The 27,855-nt window shown below is 53.2% G+C and overlaps 1 protein-coding gene across 1 annotated transcript in view; it reads right to left on the reverse strand.

Annotated features, from left to right (window-relative positions):
* The window catches only part of CAPN2 (calpain 2), a gene marked incomplete at its 5' end in the record, with an annotated part of 54,323 nt that overhangs the window by 9,201 nt on the left and 17,267 nt on the right, over positions 1-27,855 (reverse strand). The window contains 12 exons of the mRNA XM_079697192.1: positions 1,102-1,167; positions 2,101-2,137; positions 3,382-3,593; positions 5,106-5,117; positions 6,786-6,955; positions 9,224-9,384; positions 10,087-10,161; positions 11,060-11,145; positions 13,142-13,225; positions 14,417-14,585; positions 15,695-15,828; positions 16,371-16,489. Coding sequence (XP_079553318.1) covers positions 1,102-1,167; positions 2,101-2,137; positions 3,382-3,593; positions 5,106-5,117; positions 6,786-6,955; positions 9,224-9,384; positions 10,087-10,161; positions 11,060-11,145; positions 13,142-13,225; positions 14,417-14,585; positions 15,695-15,828; positions 16,371-16,489 — 1,325 coding nt within the window. The remainder of the gene's footprint in view (positions 1-1,101; positions 1,168-2,100; positions 2,138-3,381; positions 3,594-5,105; positions 5,118-6,785; positions 6,956-9,223; positions 9,385-10,086; positions 10,162-11,059; positions 11,146-13,141; positions 13,226-14,416; positions 14,586-15,694; positions 15,829-16,370; positions 16,490-27,855) is intronic.

A 27,855-nucleotide genomic window follows, 5' to 3' on the forward strand; every position in this document is an offset into this window, starting at 1 on the left:
GTGTGCTCCAGGCAGAGTTCGTTCGCCATCGCTCTGCTGTAGAGAATATAAAGAATAAATTCTCCATTCTACCCATGTTTGTGGTCTTTTGACTCAGTTCTCTATACCCTTCCTCGCACCCAGCATGCCTTCCTCTCCCTTTAAAACCCAGATCTGGCTTCCTGCAAAGCTGGTTGGGACCGGCTGTCTCCAAGAACTGCCCCAGCACTTTTTCTGTGGCCCTTGATGCCAGGGCTCCTCAGAGGTGGTGCGGGTACCTCTGTTCACTTACACATATTGTGTAACTGGGGGACAAGCCCCATCATTTAAGACCAAGGCTGACATTGTGCGTTCTTGGGGGGTGTGGTGGTGTGGGGTGGGGTGTGGTGGGGTGGGGTGTGGTGTGGTGTGGTGTGGTGTGGTGTGGTGTGGTGTGTGTGTTTCAATCAGTGGGGAAGTATGTCTCTATGATGCCCCTTCCCTTAGAAACCAGGAGGGAGGGAGGCAGACAGGCAGGCGGAGGCATGGGGCAGGTGGCGCCTGCTTTAACTCTGATGAGGAGGCCCAGCTAAGCCGATGGTGGACACTTGAGAGAGCTAGTGTCCTCCATATATGGAGGAGAACGACTTTGTTTGGAGTCGTTGGAAGAAGAGGCCTGCTAACTCTGTAGCGGACGGAAGCCTAGATGCCTGAGGGATTTCTTTTTTAAGAACAGGGAAGGCTGACACTCTGTTCCTTGCATCCTTGAGATTGAAAACCCTCCGTGTCCCCAAATATTTTTGTGGCAATCAAAGAGAAGGGGCTGAGATCCATGTCTCAGCTGCAGGGGCACAGAGCAAACAAAACAGCCACAAGGAGAGGCCCAGAGTCCTCAGGCAGGAGGATCACAGCCAGAGCTGACCCCCGACAGCAGAAGCCCCTGGCGACTGACGTGCAGAGGCCCTGGGGAGGCCTTGGGCAAGGAATCTGAGCGGAAATCCCAGTTACGTTTGTAATTCCTCTTTGCTTTTTGTTCAGTTTGTTTCCTCTCCCCCCTTAGACTGCAGTCTCCTTGAGGACAAAGATGGTCTCTTCCTTTGCGTCAAGCAGGGTGCACAGCACAGAGGTTTGGGGAACACTTACCTCCCCTGCCAGCTGGGCAAACAGCCTCCTGAATCCATCATCGATGTCGTCCTCGCTGACGTCAATCTGGAAGGCGAGGCACAGAAGTGAGACGTGGTGGCCAGCGGGCGCCTGCTCTCCCTTCCGGGGCGGCCTCCCCTCCCGCCTCAGTTACCTTCTCTCCCTCTCTCAGGCCTCAATTCTAAGGTTACCGGGATTGAGACGAAGGACAGTGTGAGAAATTAAGGAGTTTTTTTTTTTTCCAGTTAAAACACGTAAGAGGGACTATAAACTATGTGGGAAGGAGTTACACTCTAATTTCTCACATAGGCATCTTCTCCGACATTCCACCAAAATGGCCTTTTATGATCTAACTGATGGGGACGCAGAAGTGTGAAGACTAGCTGGCGTGGTCGGGAACGACTCTGAACGTGGCGAGAGCACAGCTGCGAGGCCCTTGGAAATTGTTCCATGTCTCACTGAGTACATGGAGCTTCAGCAGCTGAGGAGTAACAATCATCAAGCCACTGCGGGCACCGGGACAGAGGGAAGAGCGCTCCTTCCCCTTTGTATGCTTTCTTTCCTCAACTCTGGACTCTTAGGTTGGGTCTGGAATTCCTGAGTCGTAGTCCTCAAAGCCCTCAGGATTTACCACTGAATCACAACTCCCAGAACTCTAGGGAACCTGAAAAATCTTGTCATGCAACGTTTCCATTTTGTTGATGAGAAAACTGAGGGCCAGAAGGGGGAGCGACAAGACCGCCCACTGCTCAGAGCAGCCTGGTGTCCCATCCTCCAGGCACCCCGTGCATGCGGGCTACATCCGGGTCCGTCCAGCCCCACGCAGAGGCCACAGCCAGTGCAGGAGGCGCTCTCGGACTCCCAGGCCAGGGCTGCACCCTAGTTTCAAGCTGTGCTCGTGAAATCTTAGGGGCCTCCTAAACCCTTGGGGTTATTTTCTGCTCCGCTGCCCCTGGGCTTGTTCAGGACAGAGCGGGTGAAGCTCAAGCAGTACGGTACCTCTTCAAGGTTGGCCTCGATTTCATCGTCGACGACTCTGGAAACAGAAGGAAACTGTGTGTTACTGAAAAGGGAGTGTTGCAGAAATCCCGGCTAAAATGGAACTGCGCCGTTAAACCCAGCATGGGGTGGGCACAGGGGGGTTTTTTGCACCCCAAGTTTCTGTGACAGCACATCCCCTACAGCAGAAATTACAGTTAGAAATGATCCAAGAAAGTGTCCTGGCTAAAACAACTTGGAGAGTCAGAACTGTTTTGTTTGCTAGTTTTCAATCTTCATCGAAGAGCACAGGCTTCCCAGGTACTACGGTGCTGGCGCTCTGGCCTGGAGAAACAGCTTTTAGGTTCCCTCTGAAACGCCCTTTGCCGTCATAGATCTTCACACGGAGAATCATGCAGTGTACCCTGCTGCCTACTTGCTCTGCCGAGGGTGGGAGAAGGCAGGGAGGCCTGGGTGAGATTTCAGCTGAAGCTCAGGCCCTGGCTAGTTTATCCCACACACAGCCCTGTGTGCAGGGCTGGGTCCTTCTGCTCCACAGCGAGGGAAATTCCTTCTCTGCTGTGCATTGTCTTGGAGCCCCCGATCCCTGCCCCTCCCTCCCACTGCGCCCCCCTCCATCCCACATGGATCTGAGCATGTGGCCCAAGGTCAGAGGGGGACACGGCAGCTGCCACGCCCCCTCTTCCCACACCCCGGCCCTCTGGCGCCCAGCCTCCTATCAGTTCTAGAGGGTCTCCAGGGCCTCCCAGTAAATCTTATGCTTAAGTTGCCCGACGCGAGGCTGATTACATCTCACGCGGTCAAGGGCCCAGCTGAACAGACACGGTTGAGGCAGCAGCCATCGTGAATTGAGGCCACGCCGACAGCGGTGTCAGCCAAAAATGGTCCCTGAACAGCGGGGCTCCAGTGAGGACGGGGGAGCACCTGGAGACCTCGTGACTGTAGCGGGGAGAGGCCCTGGAGACATCTGAGGGGCCGCCGGGATTGGCACTTAGACCCTCGGCTCTGCCAGGCTGGTGGGCTGGGGACGCAGGGATTCTACCAGCACTGCCCCAAATGACAGGCATTTGCACTTTGCTCTACAACCATCCCTTTCTCATCAGAAAGATCCCGAGTGTCTATTTTCTTTGCTGACCCGAGGACGGCACTAAGGTCCTTCGATACCTCAAGTCCTCACGCTAAGCCTTCGAAGCGGGCGGGTACTACAGAAAAAGAAGCGGACGAGCGGGTCCAGGCGGGTCAGGAACAAGGGGTGGGGATGAGGAGGGCTGAACGACCTACTGGTAGTCAGCTTTCTTCTCGGAAAAGACCCGGATGCAGAAGTCCCCGTCCTTGTTGGGCTCGAAGGTGGACGGCACGAGGATGTACTCCCCCGGGGGCAGCTTGAAGCGGTTGAGCACCTCCCGCAGGTTGATGAAGGTGTCCGACCGCTCCCTCGCTCGGTGCGTCAGGAAGAAGTTCTTGCTGAGGTGGATGTTGGTCTGTCCTGTGAACTGGTGAAGAAACAGGAGCAAGTGGGAGAGGAGGGTGGGAAGGGCTCCAAGCACTGTCCTCTCCACTCATCGAGACAAGAGGCTCACGGCGACAACTCTGCATCACCTTAGGTGAAAAGCTAACTTTCTACCCCAAACAGGAACTCAGAGGCACACACAGCAGGGGATCCACATTCACCCCGTCTTCAGATGCCCCATCTCTCTACTCGGACAGAGGTCCTCAGCCTTCCCCTTACGACTCAGGGACATTAAAGTGCCCTCGGCCGGGATCCACTCAGTTCTGTGTGGTATAGACACACTGACACAAGCAGCCAGGACCGCGGCGAGGAGGGGGCCCAGCTCTCAAACGTGGGTTGTCAGTCTGACCACGGCATCCACAAAGGCCCAGCACGCCACCAGCTGTTCTGTCCTGTGTGTCGACTTGAATAACTGTGGCCTTTAAAAACACACACTGCGGGCTTCCCTGGTGGCGCAGTGGTTGAGAGTCCGCCTGCCGATGCAGGGGACACGGGTTCGTGCCCTGGTCCGGGAGGATCCCACATGCCGCGGAGCGGCTGGGCCCGTGAGCCATGGCTGCTGAGCCTGCGCGTCCGGAGCCTGTGCTCCGCAATGGGAGAGGCCACAACAGTGAGAGGCCCGAGTACCGCAAAAAACAAAAACAAAAACAAAAACAAAAAACACACACTGCGGGCTTCCCTGGTGGCGCAGTGAATGAGAGTCTGCCTGCCGATGCAGGGGACACAGGTTCATGCCCCGGTCTGGGAAGTTCCCACATGCCGCGGAGCGGCTGGGCCCGTGAGCCATGGACACTGAGCCTGCACGTCCGGAGCCTGTGTTCCGCAACGGGAGAGGCCACAACAGTGAGAGGCCTGCGTACCGCAAAAAAAAAAAAAAAAAAAAAAACACACACTGCGACTGTGTGTCTCACCAGCTCAGCTGAGCCTAACTGTGGGCCTACTAAGTGCTCTCACATATCACAGTGCGTCCCAATAGTCCGGCAAGGTGGATGGTTGACCAGTTTTACTGATGAAGAAACTGAAGTCCAGAGAGGACAGGTTAATTGCCCAAAGGTCACACAGCCTGCAAACGGCAGGGCTGGGAATGGGGTCCAGGCCTCTTTCTGTGCTCCCCCGTCTTCTCATAATACCACCGCAGGGCTCATCATTTCCCTTCAGGCCTGTTTTAAGAGCACTACAGGACTCCGGGAAGAGTCTCCTGCAGCCCCAGGACCACGGACCCTCCACCCGGGACTAAATGTGTGCAGCGGCTTTGCCAGGTCTGGGGAGACAGCACGCCCCGTGGCGACTGCCCCAGCTGCCTCACCCTGTGCTTAGACCCTGGGATCGAGGACCTGAGCAACCTCACCGGGGCCCAGAGGGGCTGGGGACCCATCCTTCACCGCCCCCAGCCCCTGCCCAGGCTTCACAAGACCCCTGAGCCAGCAGTCGAAGCCTTTTCCTTGTTGGTGAGCCTGAGGCCCCAGGGACAGCGGCTGATGTGAGCCAGACGTACCTCCTCCGGAATCTGCAAATAAAGGAGAACACGCTGAATTCAGACTCTGGAAAAGCTCCAGAAAGAAATGTCACCACTGGGATGGTCTCCTTTGCTACCCGCCTTTCTCTGTAGCTTTAGCAATAGGAGCTAAGTCAACCCGGTAATTATTTCCCAAGGAACTCAATGTATTCCCACATTAAAAAAAAAAATCTTATGAGCCGGTGATAATGTGCATGAGCCCTTAGCACCGTTCTTAACTTATAGAGCAAGAAACCGAGGCCTGGAGCTGTGAAGTGACCTGGCTGACCTGTCTGAGGTCACTCAGCTGCCTGGAGCAAAGCCCACACCCGACCCTCGCCGCCAGGGAAAGCAGGGCTGGAGGAAGCAGCACAGGGACACAGCTGCGCTCGGGGCTGGGAGCCAGCAGGTGCTGGTTCTAAGCTTCTGCTGGCCACATCCATCTGTATTTCCTCAAGCAAGTCATTTCCCTTCTCTGGCCTCGGTTTCCTTATCTCTAAAACGGGATAGGTGCTTCTCGGCTCTGAAAGCCCATGGCTGGATTTCCAAGTCTGGGCTGTGTGTCACAATTCAGTCTGCATTCTTCTTGCAGCTATTCTGTCCCAGATCTGAAGTCCTCAGCTCCTACTTCAGAGACTGAGAAGCTTGGAATTATGTGCATTTTTAGAAATGAGGGTGCTTGCCCAGCTCCACCTGTTGGTGGGTGAGCAGGCAGGTCGCCGCCCCATGGGCGGCAGCCGCGTTTCCCTGCTGAGTGAAGTGAGCAGACAGCCTTCTCCCCGACACCGTGTCTGACTCCTACGTGCCGTGCTGGAAGTCCGGCTCTCAGGGTTCGGTGGGAGACCTGATGTGTAGTACTTGCTAATGTCCATGCGGCACATACTGCCCCCTCCCTGTTGTGGCTATTTTCAGGCTGCCCACATGACCTCACTGAATGTCGGGCTGGGAAGAGTGGGCCGGTCCCAGCACATCACTGTGGCCCACCCATCACAGCAAAGTGCACCCCACTTGAGCGGCTCTGAAGCCTTCCTTGCACCCCGCTTCTCCCACTGCTCACCCCAGGCCAGGAGCAGCTCTCCTCTGTGCGGGAGAAGGGAGAGGGTAGGGGACCGGGCCCAGCGTGTTGGGGCAGTTGGTTCGGCATGAAAGGACGTGGGGGCAGTGCGAGCGCCTGTGCTGGGCGGGGCTCTAGCCGGCCGAGCCCTGGTGGGAGCAGAGGGCCGGCCGCTCCCCTGCCCCGAGCACGGGCTCTGCCTAGCGGGACGGGACCTGCTGGCTCAGGCCTGCCCTCACAGCGGCTCCCGACACGGGCCGGCATACTCTGTCCTTGTCTTACATCTGTTCTGTTCTTCGGAGACTGGTGGCCAGCCCGAGTGCCAGGCCTGGGGGAAGTGACAAGGGACACGGAGGCCATTGGAAAGAGCGGGACTTGCTGGAAGCTGGCTGCAGGGGAAGCGGGGTGGGGGAGGCTCCTGGTGACCCAGACCAATTGCAGGGACCTCCCTGCATGAGTCTCGTAAGACTGGCCCGGCCCGTGGCTTTGCTTTTCCTTGGCCAAGCTCCCAGCCTGGGGTCCCATCTCCAGGTCTGCCTCTGGGGTTGGCCTTCGTCGCAGGGGCTGACACGAGCCCAGGAGGAAGGGGAGGAGGAGCCCCAGCCCTGCGGACGCCCCTCCCGTACCTCGTAGATGCCGAAGCCAATGGTGTGCATGTCCTCCCCCATCTTCCTCTGCCGCCGCCGGTGCTTCTGGATGAGACCCACCAGGAAGGTGCAGCCGTTCTCCCCGTCCTCCTGGTCCTCGTCCTCCTCCTCCAGCTTGATCAGGTACTGGGGGTTCATCCAGAAGGTATCTGCAGCCACAAGGGGCGGGGGTCAGTGACTCAGAACGCGGCAGCCCAGCGTGAACAGGTGTGCACGGGGGGACGAGGGGACGAGGCCGCGCTGGTCGCAGGGGTTGGAGGCTGCTGGGAGGGGGGTGAGGATGGGCAGCGGGGGATGGCAGGGCAGAGGAACCAGAGACCAGGGCTGGCTGGCAGCCCGTCCGGGTGGGAACAGGCCATGAGCAGCGGAGGGCTGGGGGTCTGTCTGAACCTCACGGGAACCTAAATTAGAAACTCCCCTTTGCAGTTCTCTCTCACTCGCCCTCAGGCTGGCCGGGCTTGGGAGGCATTCCTCATCCTGGAACAGGGTGGTCAGAGCTGAGGCCCAGATCTCCTTTGGCTCAGCTGTGATAGTTCCCCGTGGTATCTTCCCCTCACCAGGCTCTAACTCGGGGGTCAGAGATGGCCCAGCTGGCCTGGCTGGGGGGACTTGGGGACTAGGTCTGCACCCCCCTCAGTGAACCCAGGGGCCAGGAACATCCTGTGCCCAGTCTCAGCCTCTTGTTCTGTGTCCCCGTCCTCCTGGGCCTGTCCCCTTGTCCACTCCCATGGTGTCTCTGCCCTCCCAACTTTCAAAACCTATTTGCAGGAAGGAGCTGAGATTCATTCACTTTAAGGATAATTAATGTGATCTCCTTCCTTTACCTAATAACATTCTACTTGTGGAAATAAAGGTATCTAGTGTAGGGTTTGGCAAACTACGGCTCTAGGGGCTGCTGGATGCCTGTTTTTACAAATAAAGTTTCATTAGAACACAGCCATATCTATTCATTTAAGTATGGCTGCCTTCGGGCTACAGCAACAGTTGAATAGTTGCCATAGAGACTAGATGGCCCACAGAGCCAAAAGTGTCAACTATCTGGCCCTTAAGAGAGAGTCTGCCAACCCCTGATCTAGTGGGTAGGAGACATAGTCTTATCTGAGGCAGAGGACCATCCCAGCACCTCTGGAACTTGCTTGGTGGCTGCATACATGAGGTGAAGGATTAAAAGCACCGGAGCTGGGCTTCCCTGGTGGCGCAATGGATAAGAATCTGCCTGCCAATGCAGGGGACACAGGTTCGATCCCTGGTCCGGGAAGATCTCACATGCCTCAGAGCAACTAAGCCCGAGCGCCACAACTACTGAGCCTGTGCTCTAGAGCCACAACTACTGAAGCCCGTGTGCCACAACTACTGAAGCCCGCATGCCTAGAGCCCATGCTCCGCAACGAGAAGCCACTGCAATGAGAAGCCTGCGCACCGCAATGAAGAGTAGCCCCCACTCGCCACAACTAGAGAAAGCCTGCACACAGCAACAAAGACCCAATGCAGCCAAAAAAAAAAAAAAAAAAAAAGCACCAGAGCTAGAGGCACCAATCTGCTAGTCCCAGTCTGACTACTTGCTCTGTGGCCCAGGTATGCCACTGAGAGCCTCGGTTTCCTCATCTGTAACAAGAGAATCAATATATGACCATGACTTGCCACTGCAGTACTTAAAGACTGACTCCACAGTCAGACTGCCTGGGTTCAAATCCCAGGCACAGTCAAGGCTGTGAGGCCTTGGGCAAGTCACTTAACCTCTCCAAGCCTCAGTCCCCTCATCTTAAAGATGGAGATGATAATAAAGTGCCTGCCTCAGAAGGCTGTTGTGAGGATTAAGTGGAGTAATATATTAATAAATCACTTGGCACAGTTCCTAGCACCCAATGTATGTTCCATAACTGGCAAATGTCATCATGACGGGACAATTCTGAGTGGGGGAGGGCAGGGGAGGACTGGGCCATCAAGGCAGAAGACTCAGGGGAATAAACAAAGGATCAACCAGAGGAGGAATCCTTGCCCCCATCTGAGCAGGACCCCATCAACATCTGCTGAGTGAATTGGGCACAAGAGGATTGCCAGGCAACAACCAGGGCCTGGATGTGCAGAGGCCCAGTGGGTGAGGTCCCCCTGCTGGGCTAGGCTGCGTGGGCTTCGTGTGGATAAAGTAGCCCGTGGGTATGAAGTGGGATTAACGCTGCCTCAGTGGGTGAGGCCGCAGCATCAGGGAATCTAGGGCCTGGAGAGGAATCACAGAAACAGCACGTCTTGGGTTCTGCGTGGGCAGGGAGGCAGGTGAGTGCAGAAGGCAAGGGGCTGAGGGGACAAGAAGAGTGTTGAGGCGGAGACTCAGGGAGAAGAGGCAGAGAGTCCTGGGGGGTAGGAGCGGCCAGGATGGGGTGCAGCACGCCGGGGCGGGGCGGTGGCAGGGTGCTCACTCGGGTAGTTCCTGCAGCCGCCCGCGGTGGAGCCCCGCCTCCAGTTCCCATCCATCTTGGTGAGTTTCCACTTCTTGTAGGTGTCACTGGTCAGCGTGTCAGGGGTCAGGTTGCAGATCTCCAGGCGGGAATAGTGCCTCAGGAAGTCATTGAAAGACATCCTGCAGAAGCAGGGACGCAGCACCCAGGTTACCGGAGGGACACACTGATAAGCCTGGACCTTCCGCCCAAGGCCAGACTAGGACCCAGTCAGGGCCAGGCAGAGCTGCTAGGAGACAGCACCTCGGGGCCACATGGCCACCAGGTCTGCCACTGGAAGGTGCCAATTCTAGCCCTGGTGCTACCATCTTCTAGCCAGGTGACCTTGAGCAAGTTACTTAAGCCTCTATGAAACTCACAACTCTCATCTGTAAAAATGGGGGCCATGTGTATCACATGAGACAAAATACGGCTGCTCATTTGGTAAAATGCCAGTACTGTACAGACGTAGGTGGTCCCAGAGTAGCACAGACACAGCCGCGTGGGCCCACTGCTACTCTCCAAGGGTCCCATTTCTTGAGGCCTCGGGATGAATCTCTAGGAACTGGTTGGGAGAAAGGCCCATCTCTCCCCTCTTTTCTCCTGGGACCTGAACATGCCTGCAGGAATTCTTAGCCTTCTCTGCTGAGCTGCTCAGCTTTGAAACCCTACTGCTGAGATGGACAAATTGAAGAGGTTCCAGACTTTTTTTGTCCAAGGTCTTACAGTGAATTTAAAACAACAACAAAACCGGGATCCCACGCCCCTGCTCCCTCAACACGATCACCTCACTCATTTTCTAGTAAAGATCAGACACCTCTTTCCCTAAAGCCTAAGAATCTTACCAGAATTCCCCATCTTCATGCCGTCTGGTCAGCCTTTCCCTCTCCTCTGGGTCAATAGTGTTCCAGTTTGGGCAGCTGGAAAACCAAGCAATGGGAGAGGCATTAGAAACTAGTGTGGGATGATGACTTCTCCCCAAGATGCCCCAAAGTTGAGGACTGGGGACGTGCTCTCCCACCTGCGGGCCCAGACCCCAGTAAGGGAGGGGAGTAACACACAGGTGGCTGAGAGGTGCCGGGCAGCAAGGTGAGAGGATACAGTGTCCTGGGAGATGGTGGCAAGGAAGAGTCCAGAAGATGAACACAGCCCATCAGAGAGACATGAAGTAGCATCAGTGGCCCAAACTGAGACGGGCCTGTCAGCTCTTTTAAGGGGCGACTGGAAATTCGATGTAGGGGAGGGGCGCTCATCTTGGCCTCTGCGGCTGACCTGCAGGCCCTGGCGGGCGTCTCTGTGCCATGGCAGAGGCTGCCAGGGAAAAGGTGAAGACCTGTGGGTGCTGGGCTGTGGAGGAGGGAGCAGAGGAAGACCAGGAGAGGGGCTCACGGAGTTCACCCGAGAGAGTCGAAGGTCTAACAGGCCTACCAGGAACCCTGGACACCAACAGAAGGACTTCTCTCTGGTCACAGGCACAAAGTTTACATCCTTGGGATAGAACGAGTGCTTAGGGGAGGAAGGGTGTATTTTTTCCCTGAAGATCCAACAGCAAGGTGACGCCGAGCTAGGGAAGGGAGGAACCACGAGGTGATGAAAGGATGAGCGTCCCAGGAGCCCTGGGCCTTGTAAAGGCCCACAGATGGCTGGAGTGCACTGGTTAAGAGCCTAGAGGGCCACCAGCCCCAGGGGTCCCGCTTGGGGTGGCCTGTGCTCTCGGGGATTTATTCTTAGCACGGCTACCAGGCCCCCCTCCCTCAGCTCCCCAGAGACCCCTGGAAAGAGTGCCCCGACGCCGGCTCCCGACCCTGCGCTCCTCACTTGTCGTTCCACTGCCCGGTCCACTCCACCTCTCCCCAGGGATTCCGGATGCGGATCAGCTTCTGCAGGCTTCCTCTGCTTTCCACCTGCAGCAGGGATGGGTGAAGGAGAAGAGAGAGATGTTGAGTTCAAGCCAGGCCTGGAGGTTCTCCGGCCCAAAGCCCCTTTCTCTCCATGAGCCAAGGGCGGGAGTCGTCAAGTCCACGTAATAAGGGGGATCGCAAAAAGGAGAGGGCCTTGACTCCCAGACCCAAGTGGCTGCTCAGCTTTGGCAGCTCCCAGGGTCTGGCCCTTGGAGAACCAGGGCTCTATTTTTTTTTTTTTTTTCAGTACATGGGCCTCTCATTGCTGTGGCCTCTCCCGCTGCGGAGCACAGGCTCTGGACGTGCAGGCTCAGCGGCCATGGCTCACGGGCCCAGCCGCTCCGCGGCATGTGGGATCTTCCCGGACCGGGGCACGAACCCGCGTCCCCTGCATCGGCAGGCGGACTCTCAACCACTGCGCCACCAGGGAAGCCCCAAGAACCAGGGCTCTTTAACCTCTACCCTGAGTCTGAGGCACAGATGTGCTTGTTCTAGACTCTGCGTTGACACGTCACCTCTGAACTTTAGTTTAACTAACTATAATAGGATGTACTTTTGTCACAGGAGCTCCATCAGATGAACACTGGTGATGACAAGCAAATGCAGTGCATGAATCTTGATTAAACCCTGGACTGGGGACATTGAGGGTACTATAAAGGACATTTTGGAGCAACTGGGAAAATGTTTCATGTTATTGAATTAATGTTTATTTCTTCAGCATGAAAATAGTACTGGGATTATGTAAGAGAGTGTCCTTATGGGTAGGAGATAAATGCTGAAGTATTCAGGAGCGAAGTGTCTGTCGTGACATCTGCAATTTACTTGCAAATGGCTCAGAAAGAAAGTACACATACATAGAGACAGAACAGATGTGGAAAATTTCAACCGCTGTTGAATCTGGAAAAATAGCATTTGGATGTTTATTATACTGTTCTGTCAAATTTTCTGTAGACTTGAAATTTTTCAAAATAAAAACATATATGCGGGGGTGTTAAAAAAAAAACGAGAGAGAGAGAGAGCACTGCACATGTCAGAAGACCTGGGATCTAGTCTGGGTTTTGTAATTAACAGTGGATGGTGGCTACCTAATAGTATTTATAGTATAAAAAAAAAAACAAAAAACCCCCCCAGCAAAATCCAGGACAGCGACCCACTTAGACACAATGTGTCAGGTACAGTCTGAGTGCTTTACATATATTAACTTGTTTGAATCACCTCAACAACCTGCAATGGATTTTTAAAAAATTAATTAATTAATTAATTTTTGGCTGCGTTCGGTCTTCGTTGCTGTGTGCAGGCTTCTCATTGCAGTGGCTTCTCTTGTTGTGGAGCACGGGCTCTAGGCGTGCAGGCTTCAGTAGTTGTGGCACGTGGGCTCAGTAGTTGTGGCTCACGGGCTCTAGAGTGCAGGCTCAGTAGTTGTGTGGCACATGGGCTTAGTTGCTCCGCAGCATGTGGGATCTTCCCGGACCAGGGCTCAAACCCGTGTTCCCTGCACTGGCAGGCGGATTCTTAACCACTGCGCCACCAGGGAAGTCCCTACAATGGATATTATTATTACTGTTTCTAATTTAAATTTGAGGAAACTAGGGGGCAGAAGAGAGTTTAAATAACTGCCCAAGGCCACACAGCTGGCAAGAGGCAGCGTCAGGTTTGACCACTACAGTAACTGGGGCACCAAGGCTTCTCTGAGATCAAATGTGAAAGCACTTTGAAGAGGACGGAACACGACACAGGCGCAGTGTTGCTGTATTATCTGAGCTGGTCCAGAAAAGCGAGACAATTCTGCAACTCAGTGGCACAGAGGGCCTGGACCGACCCGCGGCCAGCAGAGGGCAGCGCGCGGCCGGCAGGGGCTGGGGAGGGCCGGCCCATCCCCTTGGCCCTGAATTTCAGCGAGGACTGGGGAACGCGGGCTCCACCCTCAGCAAGCAGCGAAAATGCTTTCGCCATCGTGTGAGCAAGAGAAAGACCCCTGAGAATGCCTGCCAGGCGTTACCTCCTCGGCGCCAGTGACCGAGTACGCGTGCCCCTTCACCAGCTTCTGGAAGGTGATGGCCTCCGAGTCTGCAGCACTGGTGATCTGGAAATGCGGGAGAATCAGTCCCAGCCCGGCCGCCGCATCCCGCCTCCTCCCTCCCTCCCTCCCTCCGTCGCTCAGGGCTCAGCAGGGCCTCGGCCCGGGTGGAGGGCTCCCGCTCCCCCCTGGAGGCCCTCCTACTACTTCTCTGAGGCGCTGACCGGCTATTCACAAGCAGAGAAGAGGCTGAGGGCAGCCCTCTGGGAGAGCGGCACTTGCACTCATGTGTGTGCCCGGCGCGGTCGCAAATTCACGCAGGAAAGGGCGCACCGTGGAGGGGACTCAGGACACACACCTGGACGGCATCGGCGGCCCAGGTGCGCTGAGTCCCCTGAAACTGCGAGGGCTGCCCCGCCCGCTGCGGGGTTTACACTAGGACAGTCCTTCGTGTCTGCCTGACTTCAGCATTGGCTTCAGTTCTACTAGAACTTCCCCAGTCATTCCTTCCCCCATCTGTTCTGACGGAGGTTGTTATTTCTGTCTGGGTCAGTGAGAAGGGCTGCGTGGGAGTAGCAAAGGTCTCTGCCATGCAAACATGGTTTGCAGAGAAGGTCTGAGAATCCCTGCCTAGAGTCAGACAGAGACTTGGGCCCCCAGAGCCAGACGTCTTACCCCTGTCCCCACAGGGACCAGAGCTAGGACAGGGCTCCGGTGCCGGGCACAGGCAAAGCCTGGAGGCTCCTTGGGGACAGGGGTTGTGCCCACCTCCCTTCCTCTGCTGACGTTTGCCAGCAAGGGTGGCACGTGGGAATGGTTCCTTCCTGTGCCTTCTGAAGTCTTGCCACGGGCCCCCTAACCCTGCAGCACTGGAGGGAAGGCTGCTGGGCTCCCTCCGGTCATAGGCCCTGCAGGTGGGGCGGAAGGTGTCTGGAGTGGTCCTGCCTTGGGCCCAGCAGAGGGCAGGGGACTCTCAGGGAAGCTGTGGTCCGGGGTGGTGAGTCAAAGGAGGCTGAGGGTTGTAAGCAGGCTGGAGAAGGAAAGGGTGGAGTCACCATCGCCCCAGCAGCTGTACCCCAGCCAGCCTGGTGGTTGCCTAGCCACCCCTGGGCTCCAGGTGATGTGCAGTATGGTGGACAAAAGATGCGCCAACCATGTGGGGAATGAGGGCAGTGGGTCTCTTTGGTCACTGTTGGAGGAGGCTCGCTTCAGCTAGAGCAGATCGGGGTGCGGCCAGGGAGGGAGGCCTGGACTTACATCGATGGAGCAGCCAAGGAGAGAGCCTTTCTGCAGAGCCTTCTGGATGATCTTGAACAGGTTGGGAGGGGCCTTCCTTAACTCATACCACTCGGCGATGCCTCCGGTGAAGTCCTCGAAGCCCTCAGTGGTGGCACCCCCAGAGAGTGCTTCGTAACACCCATTGAGCCTGCAGGAAGGGGACAGACGCCGCTGCCACCTGGTGCTGACACTTCTGCTTCTCAAAGTGCCCCTCCCCCCATGCCTCTTTTGTTGGATGCTCCAGGGACCCTGTGCTCAGGGTCTTTCCTTGGTTTGTCTCCACCCCGGGGTGCCCACGAGGGCAAGTGACTGTCGCCACAGCTACCACTGCCTGGTACTTTGTGAAGTTTTTGGGAAAATCTCACAGAACCTTAGAGTTGGAAGGACCTCGGTGTTTATCTGGCCCAACCTCCTTGTATTGATTCTTTCTACATCCTGGCAGGAAAGGGGAGGTCTGCTAAGTTGGCTGTTTGGCATTTATAGCTTAAAAGAAAACAGTTCAGTAATGAAAGCAGCTTCCCTGTGCTGTGTAGGAGGGGCTGGGCTCCCCCCACGGCGATGTTGGCGCCCTTTGGCTTCCCCAACTCTACTATTAGAGCATAAGACTTGGTAGCACCTCAGGCCCCAGGTTCTCACAGCTGGGTGTGTGACTCCTGGCCCTCCTCCCCGGCAGCGGCCGGAAGGAACAGAAATCCTCCCGATCCCTGAGAGCCGGTCATTTTCCCAGAGGGAGCCCAGGCAGCAGGGCCAGGACCAGGCCGCTCTGGAGGGGGGCCGACGTGGGCGTCCCGCTGAGAATGGGCAGTGCTGAGCGCTGGACAAGCTCGACTCCGGGCAGCCTGGGGGGTCGGGGGCCCGGCTGGGAGGGCTAGGGGAAACCAGTTTTACTCAGCGTATTCTGTATTGTGGGCAAGTCTGCATCCTTTTCATACCTCTGCAATGGATAGTTTTGCCCACGGGCAGCAACTCTTTGCTGTATTTAGCTGACAAAAATGTAACATGACCTGCCAAGGAAGCAGAGGTCCCTCTCAAGGCCAGCACGATCAGTACCATGACTCGTTCCTGTGCATTTGGTTAAAAATGGCAATAGCTGGGCGCGTTATCTCCTAGAATTGAGAGCCCTATTTTGTCCAAAGTAGTCCTTCTGTACGAGAGGACTTCTCTTCAGGACAGCCCTCGACTAAGTCCCGTGTTGCTTCCCAGAACGCAGGGCCGCTGGGGGTGGGCTGCCGGGGGCCGGGCACGGCAGGCACTTACTTGGCGTAGGCCTTCTCCAGCAGCGCGCTCCAGAACTCGCTGCCCTCTGCCGAGTGCACGAACAGCAGCTCCCCGTCCTTGGTGGGCAGCCTGTCGTCCACCACCACCTCCACCCATTCGCCGTACTGCCAGAACTGCGGGAGCGGGAGGGGGCGGCAGCGTGCAGGGGTCGTGAGCCTCAGCCACAGCTGGCTCCTCCCTGCCCGGCCCCTCGCCACGGGTTCCCCAAGCCCATCGCATCCCCGAGGAGACGCTCCCCTCTAGTCCTCCTCCTGCAGGTACAACCTCGCTGAGAAACTGAGCGCAGAGGCACCTGCCCGTCCCTCCCAGGCCACGCCTGCCCCTCCAGCACTCTGCCCTGTGCCTTATGCTTTTCAAAATACTATTTCTCCTTTACCGGCGTAAAACGAGGACAGCGAGCGGTGCCTTAACATTTTGTCTCAGACCCCAAATAGTCAACTTTCTTAAAGAAATGGGGGAATTACTTCCGGAGTGCCCTGCCCTACCGCCCTCCTCCGCATCGCCGTCCTTACAGGGTCCCAGGGCGATGACAGGCCAGGCAGCTTCCTGCTGTCTCTCAGTGTCCTTCGTAGAACAGTACTGTGCCTGGTCCCCAGCACCTGCTCCTAGCCCTCAGGACCTGCTCGGGAGAAGCTCGAGCCAACTCTTAAGTTACCTGGAAGTGGAAGATCCCCGCGTAGTTCTCCTGGAAGCTCTGGTCCAAGGGGACGACTCGAGCCAGGATTTCTTCATTCAAGGTGAGGGAGGCAATGGCTGCCAGCAGCCAGCAGTCACCTGTGAACACAGTGTGAGGAGCTCTCATCAGAGAGGTCTCAGTGCTGGGAGGATGTTAAACCTCTTGTGCCCACCTCTGGCACTTGAGGCCTAAGGCGAGCCCGGCACAGATGTTCCCCCCGGTCCTCACATGAGGGCTATGGAGGAGGGCTGGGGTGATGCTTTGAGGCAATGCTGAGGGAGAAATGTTTTTGCTGTGATAGTTGAGATGGGAGAATGCATTCCCTGAAGGACCCAGAACCCTGTGATGGCTGGACCGTGTCCTCACAGCCGGCTCCGTGCCTGGTCCACCGAAGGTGCATGGCAGCGAGCATGTGTGGAGTGAGGACTCCAACTCAGCAGCAGAGGCTTCTGACAACACAGGGTGTAAAAGTGGGCGAGTTTGAGGGAGAGGAAGAAGACACCGGCAGGCAGCCCCACGGACACAAATGCAAGAGCCCGAGTCTGAGAAGGCACCCTGGGCTATCTCCCTGAGGACGGGCGAGGAACACCTCTGGGCAGGTGTGTGGGTACCACACGTGGGAGTCAAGGATGGGGACAGTCAGATGGTCAGCTGTCTGGCAGCCTGGCCTCCCCTTAGCCTCGGTGCCCTCTTCTGTGACACGTGAGTAACTGGGAGGCGTGACGAGAGCATGTGTGTAAAGCACACACCCATTTCAGGTGGTCAGAGCAAGCTGGTAGCGGGGAGGGGTCATGTTTGCCATGAGATGAAAGGCCTGACTGATGGGGGCGTTCTGGGACGAGGATGAGGAGGTCTACTCCATTCTTAAGGAATGTGCACTTTCCTACAATTTCCCATGACAAGAGTAGGAAATAGCCTCAGATGAGTTTGATTTCCATGGCTGGGTTTATTTTTATTAATTGGCAGGTCTATTAAAAGTGTTACTGAAGGACTTCCCTGGTGGCGCAGTGGTTAAGAATCCGTCTGCCAATGCAGGGGCTTGAGCCCCGGTCCAGGAAGATCCCACATGCCGCGGAGCAACTAAGCCCATGCGCCACAACTACTGAGCCTGTGTGTCACAACTACTGGAGCCCGTGCTCCGCAACAAGAGAAGCCACTGCAATGAGAAGCCCACGCACCGCAATGAAGAGCAGCCCCCGCTTGCCGCAGCTAGAGAAAGCCCGTGCGCGGCAAAGAAGACCCAACACAGCCAAAAATAAATAAATGAAAATAAATAAGTAAAAAAAATTTTTTTTTTAATGTCAACTCTTTTTAAAGAGTGTTACTGAAGTTCACCGCAATCTTTGAATTCTGTGGACTAGTTGGTGTCCTGAGAGTTGCTGAACCGACTGACCTGCTAACACTTAGCAATGACGGGGGAACAGCTCTGAGGCCTCTAGGTGCTCAAGCTGGCCCTGTGGGAAGTGGAAGCACACCTCTCCCTAACCAGCCAGTCAGTAGCCAAAGGAAGTTAAATCCCTTTGCTCCTTAGGTTGGGAGGCCGCTGTGGGTTCACCGCAGTTTTCCACTCAGCAGCCATCTCTTCCCTCCTGGCGCCACCAGTGACCCTCCGGGGAGCAAGTCTCCCTGCCTCCTCCCTGCCTGAGAGGTTTGGGTAGCGCTGGCCCTGCCCCCAATTCCAGAGGTGGATCTGCAGCAAGCTAGGCTGTATGTTCTCTGGCTTCAATGGTTCGCTTGGGGAAGGTTCTGCAACCCAGCCAGAGCCAGGGAGGGATGAGGAGACCACTCCTGGGGCTTCAGAGAGAGTGGACAGGTGCCCTCTTCTACTGCATTGGCTCTACAATGAGGGGCGGCCTACTGCCGAAGCCGTCTTGCAGCCAACTCAGAGGAAGAGGGGCTGAGAGCTGGAGAGAGAGAAACCATGTCCTGATGTCATCACTTGAGTCCCTGTATCAAGCTGTACCTGAAGCCACACCTGCCTTGGACTTCTCAGTTCCAAGAACTGATCATGTCCCTATTTCCTGACCCATTAGCCGGGGCTACCAGTTCCTGCCTCTTGACTGCTAGGGGAGCTTGGGCGATAGCCATTACTGATGAGGCCTTCCTATGTGCCAGCCACTGTTCTAGGAGCTGCAGGTTCATCATTTCATTTATTGCTCACAACAGCTCTATGAGGATGGTGCTATGACCATCTCCATGTTAAAGCTGAGGATGACAAGTCTTAGGAGGTTAAGTGCACTGCCAACAGCAAAACACTGCACGGAAGAGTTTAAAAGGTGTGGTGTTGGTCAGATCTCAGAGACAACCTTTTGGGTCAACTAGATCTTTATATAAACCACACTAGAGACTCTTTGACACAGTGAGAATAGGAGCTTGCAGAGAAACTTGGCAGTGAGGGTTTTAAGCACTGGCCCTGGGGAAGGAGCCCCTGGTTGGTGAGGATGGAAATCTACGTAGAGGAGCTTTTCCCGGCTTGATTCCATATGCCGCCTTGTAGGAACCAGACTGTCATTGAAACAGACGACATTCAGGCCTTTTCTGAGCACCCACCCCTCCCTCACTTAGACCTTATCATACTGTCTGCCCTGGAGGATGACTACACCAAGTGACAGCTGCTCCTCGAGTCACGAGATGCTCCTTTTCAATCTATTCCCCTTCCTCCGACTTCAGACCTTCTCCTGACTTTAGTCCTTCTTTGAGAACCTGGAGATGACTGTGATTCTTATTTTCCTTGAGGTTATTTGAGATTTTCTAGGAATCTTGGAAAATGACTTGGGTCTGTCAATACATGGAGGCAGACGGGCTTGTGGATAAAGTGGGCCGAAGTGTAGGAACTTCAGTGACATTTGTCCTGAAACCAGTTATTCCCATGGTTCCTATAGCTCTTCTGTCAAATCCTCAGAAGAGCTGCCCAGTCTGTCTGACTCTGGGGGGGCCATTCTAACGCCCTCCTGGTTCTGTTTCCCTTGGTACCAAGAGTCGGTGCCTTTACCTTGTGCATGTGTGTAGGCATCACACGAGTGTGTGTCTGCAGGACCTGTTGATTGCTTTTTAGTGTTGGAGGTCACAGCTGACTGTGCTGCTATTTGTGGGACAGTGACTGAATTCAGGTAGTGATGCTTTTCCTTTTTTTTTTTTTTCTTTTTGTGGGTCATACGTCTAGGTCAGTGCTGACCGTACATATGTCTCAGATTACCGCTCACCACCAGACCTGGACGTTCTTGCGACATCCCAGAAATCAGTGGCCACGTTTCATGGCTCCCTGTTTTTTTTTCCTTCACGTCCCAGCAGTATTTTTCCTGGTCACCCTGGGAGGAGCAAGGCCTCATCTCCCCCTGCCCTTCAGAGAGGACTGCTTTCTTCATCCCTTCCTATTCCAATCTAACGTGTTTCCTCTGAAAGGATTCATAATCCTAGAATGTCTCCTAGAGGACAAAACTGTACCTTTTAGAGATTAAGTTACAAAAAAAAAAGGGAATTCCCTGGTGGTCCAGTGGTTAGGACTCTGCACGTTCACTGCTGGGGCCCAGGTTCAATCCCTGGTCAGAGAATCAAGTTACTTTCTTGAGGTCACAGGTCCTGGAAAGGGCAAAGCAGGGACAGGAATCTAGACTCTTGACTTCTGGTCTGTGCTCCTTCCACCAGAAGGAATGAAAGAAATAACAAGCAGTTAACATTGTATATAATACTCTGCAATTTACAAAGAACATGGTCCACATTTTATTTGATCCTTACAGAAATCTTATGAGATGATTATCCTAATTATTATCACCTTTTTTGGATGAAGCTCAGGAAGTCTGTGTTCTACACAGTTAGCAGGTCTTAACATGTAAATCCTCTGAATCCAAATCCTGGGTTTTGTTTGCTGAAGATTTCCTTTGGTTAAGAGTATCTGATTCTTCTAACTAGGGAAAGACCCCACTTCTAACTAGGAAAATCCAACTGCAATTCAAATTTAAAACTAAGGGGTAACAAGCTGGCAGCTTCCTGAAATCCTATATTGTATCTTAATACCTCAATATCCTTGGCTCAGAAATATTAAAACATCACCCATTCAGTGCAATGCAATTCCTTACAGCAACAGGAGGATGGCCTGTCACTGCACAGCCAAGACCCTGGCACTAAGATCACAGCACAAGCAAGAAGAAACAAGAGTTAGATGCATTTTACAGTCAAAGGTTCAAAGTTTTTTTTTTATCAGGTCTCCAAATTCTGGAGTTGAGGGAGACTGAGAGCCACTTAGAAGAACATCTTGATTTCTAATAAGGTGGAAGCATTTAAAATCCTATTTTATTATTCTGATTTCTTAACTTTCTCCCTCACCCCATGCAGCAAAATATTTTTAACTAAGTTTGAAAGCTCCCTTATGTAGAGCCCATTTTTAAAGTTTATTTAATATCTGCTCATATAAGCTTTCTCAGTAACAAGATCTGAAGACAACGGTTATCGCAATTTACACTCACAGAGACTTACTGTGTGCCAGGCCCTGTGCTAAAATGCTTTACATGCATTGCAAACAACAACAACAAAATGTTGCCTGTCATTCCAGGAAACAACAATGTTGCTGCCATCAAGCCATCAGCCACGGTAGCCACCCAAACAGTGCACCCTGAGGGGATTCAGGATGGAGAAAAACTGGTCCTAGATAGTTAAGATGCATATCTAGGGAATTATTTCAGTGAGCCCAGACTCTTGGATCCTCCCATACATAGAAAAACACTAAAATCATTAACTTGAGATGTCTGTTTTTTTGTGATCAGCAGTAATCTTTTGATGTCCACTGATTTTTTTCAGTAAAAACTCCTCTATATCTTGCTTCTCCCTTACCTCTTTGGAACAGTCCCTCAGAGCTACCAGGGAGGCTGTCTCCCAGGCTATAGTCCCCAGTTAGGTCCCCGAATAAAACGTAACTCGCAACTTTTAGGTTGTGCGGTTTTTTTCAGTCGAAAGTATCACGAAGTTATCTCATTTCCTCGCCACAAAACAATTTGGGGTAGGTGGGTACTATTACCACCCTCTGTAAGGAGACTGGGTGGCTCACCCCAAGGTCCCAGCTCATGAGTGGCTGTCAGATCTGCCTGAGCAAAGCACATGCTTTGAATGTATAATCTGAACAGTCTCCTTTACAAGTAGGTGTCAATTTCTAATTCACCCAGTTCACAAAAGGGGGCTTTTGTCCTTGAGAGGTGACTCCATTATGTTTCAGTGTTTGGGCTGCACAGTGTTTTTCTCTCTAGCTTCCTGCTCGGCTCCGCCTGGATGGCCACGTCCGCCTGAGGGTTTTCTCCCCACGTGGAAACCTGTTCTACACCCTCGTTAGCTGTGGCCTCACACAGTGCCACTCCTCCGGGCTGAGGGTTCTCCCCACCAAGGTCAGCATCTACCCTCCCTAAAAGGATTTACGAAAACCCGTCTCCTCCGGGTAATCCCACGGTGATCTGCTTCTGTAGAGGTGACCTGGTTGGAGAAGTCACCGGAGTCTCCTCCTGGCACAGCCTGTTTGGGTCAGTCACATCCTGGTCTGGATAAAAACCAGACCAGCTGCTACGGGCCAGGCAAGACAACCCGTTGACCTCTGAGGCTCCAGACCACTTGTGGTGCAAACTGGTTTGAGAGGGCACCTGCCAGCGACCGAGGCCTCTCCTGGAATGTTGCCACCTGGATGGGGCTTGGAAAAGAAAGATCGGGTGTGTAGTTTTCTACGGGTGTTTAACTTGTGTATCTATAAGAGACTCTGGACTTCAGCAGATATTTCTTCCTCGTGCTCACTTGTCTGTCTGTCTGGCTCTGCTCTCCAGCCCCACAGGAAGATATTTTGGCAGGGGTGGGGGTGGCCGCCCAGACCGCTCAGGGGATGTGTCACTGAACGGTGCACCACGAAACTCCGGCCGGCCCTTCCTGGTGGGTTTTCCAGTTGTTACATGATTTTAGCCTTCCTGCCCAGGTACAAAGTCCTTTTAGAAGAGCAGAAGGAGGTGATAACCTTCTGGTCTTTATTTACTCCATTTATCTCAGAGCAGAAACAACTGTCTTGGGGGCCTCAGTGCCGGACTGTGTGAGCTGGAGGTGAGGATGGGTACCTTCTGGTTGCCTCCCCACATCCAGCCTACACCCTTTTCCATCCTGCCCTCTGCCCCAGAGCTGACCTCGGTGGATGAAACTGTGGGCTCCCGGGGCCTCTGGGTGCTGGGAGGGTTTGGCCAGCGGGGAGCCCTAAAGACCAGAGGGAGGGAGGAAAGTGAGATTAGTGTATTTCTTCCCTGGCTCCTTCTTTGTGAGCTTGGCTCGAGCTATGTCCCTTGGCCACAGGCACTGTTCCTTCAAGGTGGCATCTGTACACGACCCAGTTCTAGAATCCTGACAGCTGCCTCCGACTCACATCAGGGCTCTCTCCTGGGAGGGATGGTTATGCTTCCTCATTTGATTACAGAGGCTTCCAGCCACGCCGTTTATGTCCAACAGTGTTCAAGACTTCTCTGACTAGTGTGGTCTGTCCTCCACCGGCTGTTCACCCTTAGAGCTGACTCCATCCTGGAGTTAGTTAGTCATCCATCCAGGACACCATCCTGCCTGGAGAGGCGTAGACAATCACTTACTCCATTTAAAAGGCGGCCCGGGCTTCCCTGGTGGCGCAGTGGTTGAGAGTCCGCCTGCCGATGCAGAGGACACGGGTTCGTGCCCCGGTCTGGGAAGATCCCACATGCCGCGGAGCGTCTGGGCCCGTGAGCCATGGCTGCTGAGCCTGCGCATCCGGAGCCTGTGCTCCGCAACTGGAGAGGCCACAGCAGTGAGAGGCCCGCGTACCACAAAAAAAAAAAAAAAAAAAAAGGCGGCCCGCATTCTCGGCTAGAAAGATTCATCATAAAATTGGCACTTCCTCTTAAGTCAGTCTGTAAATTTAATGCAATCCCAATAAAAATAGCAAGAGGATTTTTTAAAAATTGGAACTTAGCTGATCCTAAAATTTACAAGGAAAAAGTAAACATAAAGCCTAGCCAGAAAAAAATCTAAAGGGAGTGGAGTCTAGCTCTATTAGCTATTAAAACACATATAGAGCTAAAATATTTAAAATAGTATAGAACTTGTGCAAGAGTATAGAGAGATACATAAATGGCACAAAATAGAAAGTCCAGAAATAGGACTTAGGACATAGGAATTTAGTAAAGATAAATTATTCACAACTGGAACTGGAACAACTGAGTAGCCATGTAGAAAAAATACAAGTTATAGCTCATCTTGTCATGGGGATAAATTCTAAATGGAATAATATTTACATAAACATAATATTATATATCTTAACAATGTACTTAATATTATTTATATGTTATATATAAATATAAATCTAGCCATTTGTATTATTTACATATTTATTGTTTATGTGTTTATATGATATGTTATATTTTAATATGTTCACATTATAAATATATTTATAAATCTATATATCCTAGAAGAGACAATGGGAGGATTCTATTATAATCTTAAAGTGGTGATAGGCTATCAAATTGTAACCTAGGAGCCATAAAAATTTTAAATGATAAACTTTACGTTAAAGTAAAAAAAGTTTGCATGGTAAAAAAAAATCACAATAAGCAAGGTCAAACTAAAAATTAATAGGGAAAAATATCTGTTATTCAGATCCCAGACCACAAGTGATATATAAATCTTTCTAGTATTTAAAAGGAAAAAAATGAAAGCTCAATAGAAAAATGGGCAAAGATATAAACAGAGTTAATGGAAAAAGGAAAAATTAATGTCTCTTACACATAGTAAAAAGCATATTTATCCTCACTCATCATAAAAGAAACATAAAGTAAAACTATACTAAGATACCATTTTTCACCTTTCGGATTGCAAAGGTCAAAGCATGATCATTTGGAGAGCCTGTGGGGGAATGTACACACTCAATCCCGACAAAGGCAATTTGAGGATATCATCAATATACTCCAGCAATTCCACATGTAGTAATCTTCCTACAGACATACTCCCGTGTGAAAATAATGTATGTATAAGGTTATTTATTGCAGCACTGGTTGCAACAGAAAAGACTAAAGGTAAATGTTCATTCATAGAGAGCAGGTGAAACAAACTATGTTCCCTCTATGACAATATTCTGTGCAGCCCTAAAAAGAAACGAAGATGGTTTCTGTTGATACGGAATAATCTCCAAGATGTGTTAAGTGAAACAAAGCAAGGTACAGAACAGCAACAACAAAAAGGGGGAAACAGAAAAAAGAAAAAATGGGCGAACATAGTATTGGCTCCCTTTTTGTAATTCATATCTTCACAATCTGAAGTTATTTTTGGATGATTTATTACATAGAACATGTGTCCTTCTATGTGCTTAAATTGTAGTTTTATTACCAGAAACTCTAGTTTATTGCCTTCAATAGATAATTGGTTATGTCAGTATTTGCAGTAAAAAAAAAAAGTAGCTTAATATCAGGTCTTCTAAATGAAAATTATCCATAATAATTGGTCTCTAGTCAGTAAGAACAACCAATCAAGTCACTTATTCCTGTGTCCCCTAAAGTGTGTTGTGTAGAAACTAGTTCCTTGGGGTTAACAGATGCTCCTTGAGAAATGGGTTCTGTGGTCAAGTAAGTTTGGGAAATGCAAAGCTAACCAGGTCAAGTGTGGAGACATCTCAGAGCCTTCAATAATTACGCACTGTGACCTTCCCAAGGATAAGGGGAGTGGGGTATAATATGAATGTTACCCAAATTTATTTGACCCTGGAACCCTTGCTGTTGACATCTCACACAGGCAGGGACCATGGAGCTCACTGGAGATGCTGGCTTACCTCGTGAGGGCACAGGAGCTGCTGGCTCACCCTGGGAGGTTCCCCAGGAGCTGGGCTGCTCAGAACCAGATCTTCCCTGGGGGCCCAGTGAGCGGCTATCAGCATCAACACTAGCTGCAGGGCCCACCTCTAATGGCTGAGGTCCTTCTGACAGCACTCATGTGCTTTTCCCTCTCTCCAGGTTTTGACATCCTCTTCTTTCTGGATTGTCTATACTTTATTTATTAATTTAATTTATTTTTGGCTGCTTTGAGTCTTCGTTGCTGTGCACGGGCTTCCTCTAGTTGCGGCGGACGGGGGCTACTCTTCATTGCGGTGCGCAGGCTTCTCCTTGTGGTGGCTTCTCTTGTTGCGGAGCACGGGCTCTAGGCGCGCGGGCTTCAGTAGTTGTGGCTCACGGGCTCTAGAGCGCAGGCTCAGTAGTTGTGGCACGCAGGCTCAGTAGTTGTGGCTTGCGGGCTCTAGAGCGCAGGCTCAGTAGTTGTGGCTCGCAGGCTCTAGAGTGCAGGCTCAGTAGTTGTGGCGCCCGGGCTCTAGAGCACAGGCTCAGTAGTTGCGGCACACAGGCTTTAGTAGTTGTGGCTTGCGGGCTCTAGAGCGCAGGCTCAGTAGTTGTGGCTCACGGGCTTAGGTGCTCCGCGGCATGTGGGATCTTCCCGGACCAGGGCTCAAACCCGTGTCCCCTGCATTGGCAGGCGGATTCTTAACCACTGCGCTACCAGGGAAGTCCTGTCTATAGAATTGATTATTTTTCTTTATAATATATGGTTTCATTGTATGCCTTTTCTTGGGGGGGGGGGTGAGTTGAGGCCAAAAAAATTTCTGAGGAATGAGGCGCGGCACATCTAAACACTTAACACCTCTGACTCACCACCTGTCATCTGACTTTCTCATTCTGGGAGCCTGATACCTGCCTCGGTCTGTCCAGAGCCCTGCACACAAGCAGGAACAAGTATCAGAGCTGGGTCACTAGAGGTCCTTGACCACTCTGGCTCTCTGCGATATTTCCTTTCAGCAGGTGGCTGCTGGCCCCGTCCATCACTGAGGAAGCACACAGGGCCCTGCCCAGAGGTTCCTGAACCACCCTGAAGGCCTGCCAGCAGGCTCGACAGGCTGACCGCTCCCACATCCGGGCTCCCCCGATACCCTGACCCTCCTTTCTGTCCTGGGAGACACTCGGCCAGTACAGGCCTGTGAGGCTGGGGAGGGAGGCTGGGGGATCTTCTGCCCTGCTGCCTATCCTAGAAGCCCACCTGGGTGCCCCTCCCTACAGGAGCCCGCTGCCCCCTTCCTCTGCACATCCGCACCACGTGCAGACGAGACTCCCGGGACACTACAGTCCTCACCCTGCACTGAGGTGGGACCTCGAACGCAAGTACCGAGGGAAAGGGACACGTGCACTACATGCCCTAACGTGAAAATGACCGAGAGCAGGTTAGTGGGGGAAGGTTCTGGGAGTCTGGAGCCGGCGTAGGGGTGGAGCAAACAAAAAGCACGCGAGAAAGGAAACCAGCCGAGGCCGGGGCGGGGGCGGTCCAGGACCTCACGCCAGACCTGCCCCTTGAACTTGGACTGAGGTGGGTGCGAGGTTCCCTGCCCTCCCCAGTGGGGACCTCTGGATCCCTATCAAAGGCGTGTCTCGCTGGAGGCTGTGTTCCTGCCCATTCCCTTAAAGAACTGCCCTCACTGGCTCCTCATCTTGCTTCGCACCCCGTTCTCTCACCTTCCTCCTGGCACCAGGAGGCCCCTGCACCAACTCCACTCTCTTGGGGTTCCTCAGACGCTGGCTCTCGGCTGCCCTGCCCGTGCCCTTTGGCCGGGTTTGTCCCTCCAGCCCAGGCCCTAGGGATCACCCTCCCTGCACAACCCGCTCTACAAGTCCACTCCACGCTGTCCTGGGGTTCTCGCTGCCAGCCCTGAGCTAGAGGGAGGTGCACAAGCCCGCTGCAGGGTGCCTGCCCACCGGGAGCACTGGCCCGCTGGATGAGAACCTGGGTGCCGTCAGCCTGGGTGCTGGCGGGTCCCAAGGAAGGCTGCGGCTGGGCTGATGTGCTGACCCACTGCGGAGGTTAGAGGGGGAGGAGCGCCTTGGCTGGCCTTCCCGGATCCCAGGCACAGGGCAGGGGCTCCACAGGCACCCAGAGCCCTGCGGGGCCTCCAGGGGATCCCCAAACCAGAAAGGAAAGATCCCCTGGACGGAGCTAGGAGGACTGACCTGGATTTGAATCCTGATACCGCCACTTAAGACTGTGTGATCTTGAACACATTTCTTAATTGCTCTGAGCCCGTGTTCTCTCAGCTGTGGAAGGGGGATACTACACACATATCCTCAGAGGGTTGTTAGGATCAGATGAAAAAGGGAAACCGGGGGTCCTGGATGGGCTTCAGAGACCTGGAACCCGAAAACACTGTGTGCACAGTTTGCATGTATGCAGATATATGCATTTTCTAGGGAGGAGGCAGGTTTCCCTCCCACTCACACCCCCAAAATTAAGAAACAGCAGAGCCAGAACATGGAGTTCAAATTCCGGCTCTGACTCAGGGCAAACTACTCCCTTTGTGCTCATTTCCTCATATATACCATGCGTTTCATGATAGGAAATGGCCTCACAGAGTTGAGAGTTAAATGGGAGAAAAAAAGTCAAGCACTTAGAACACTGTCTC

This window comes from Hyperoodon ampullatus (genome assembly GCF_949752795.1).
Source record: "Hyperoodon ampullatus genome assembly, chromosome: 2".
In the NCBI taxonomy this organism is placed as follows: Eukaryota; Metazoa; Chordata; class Mammalia; order Artiodactyla; family Ziphiidae; genus Hyperoodon; species Hyperoodon ampullatus.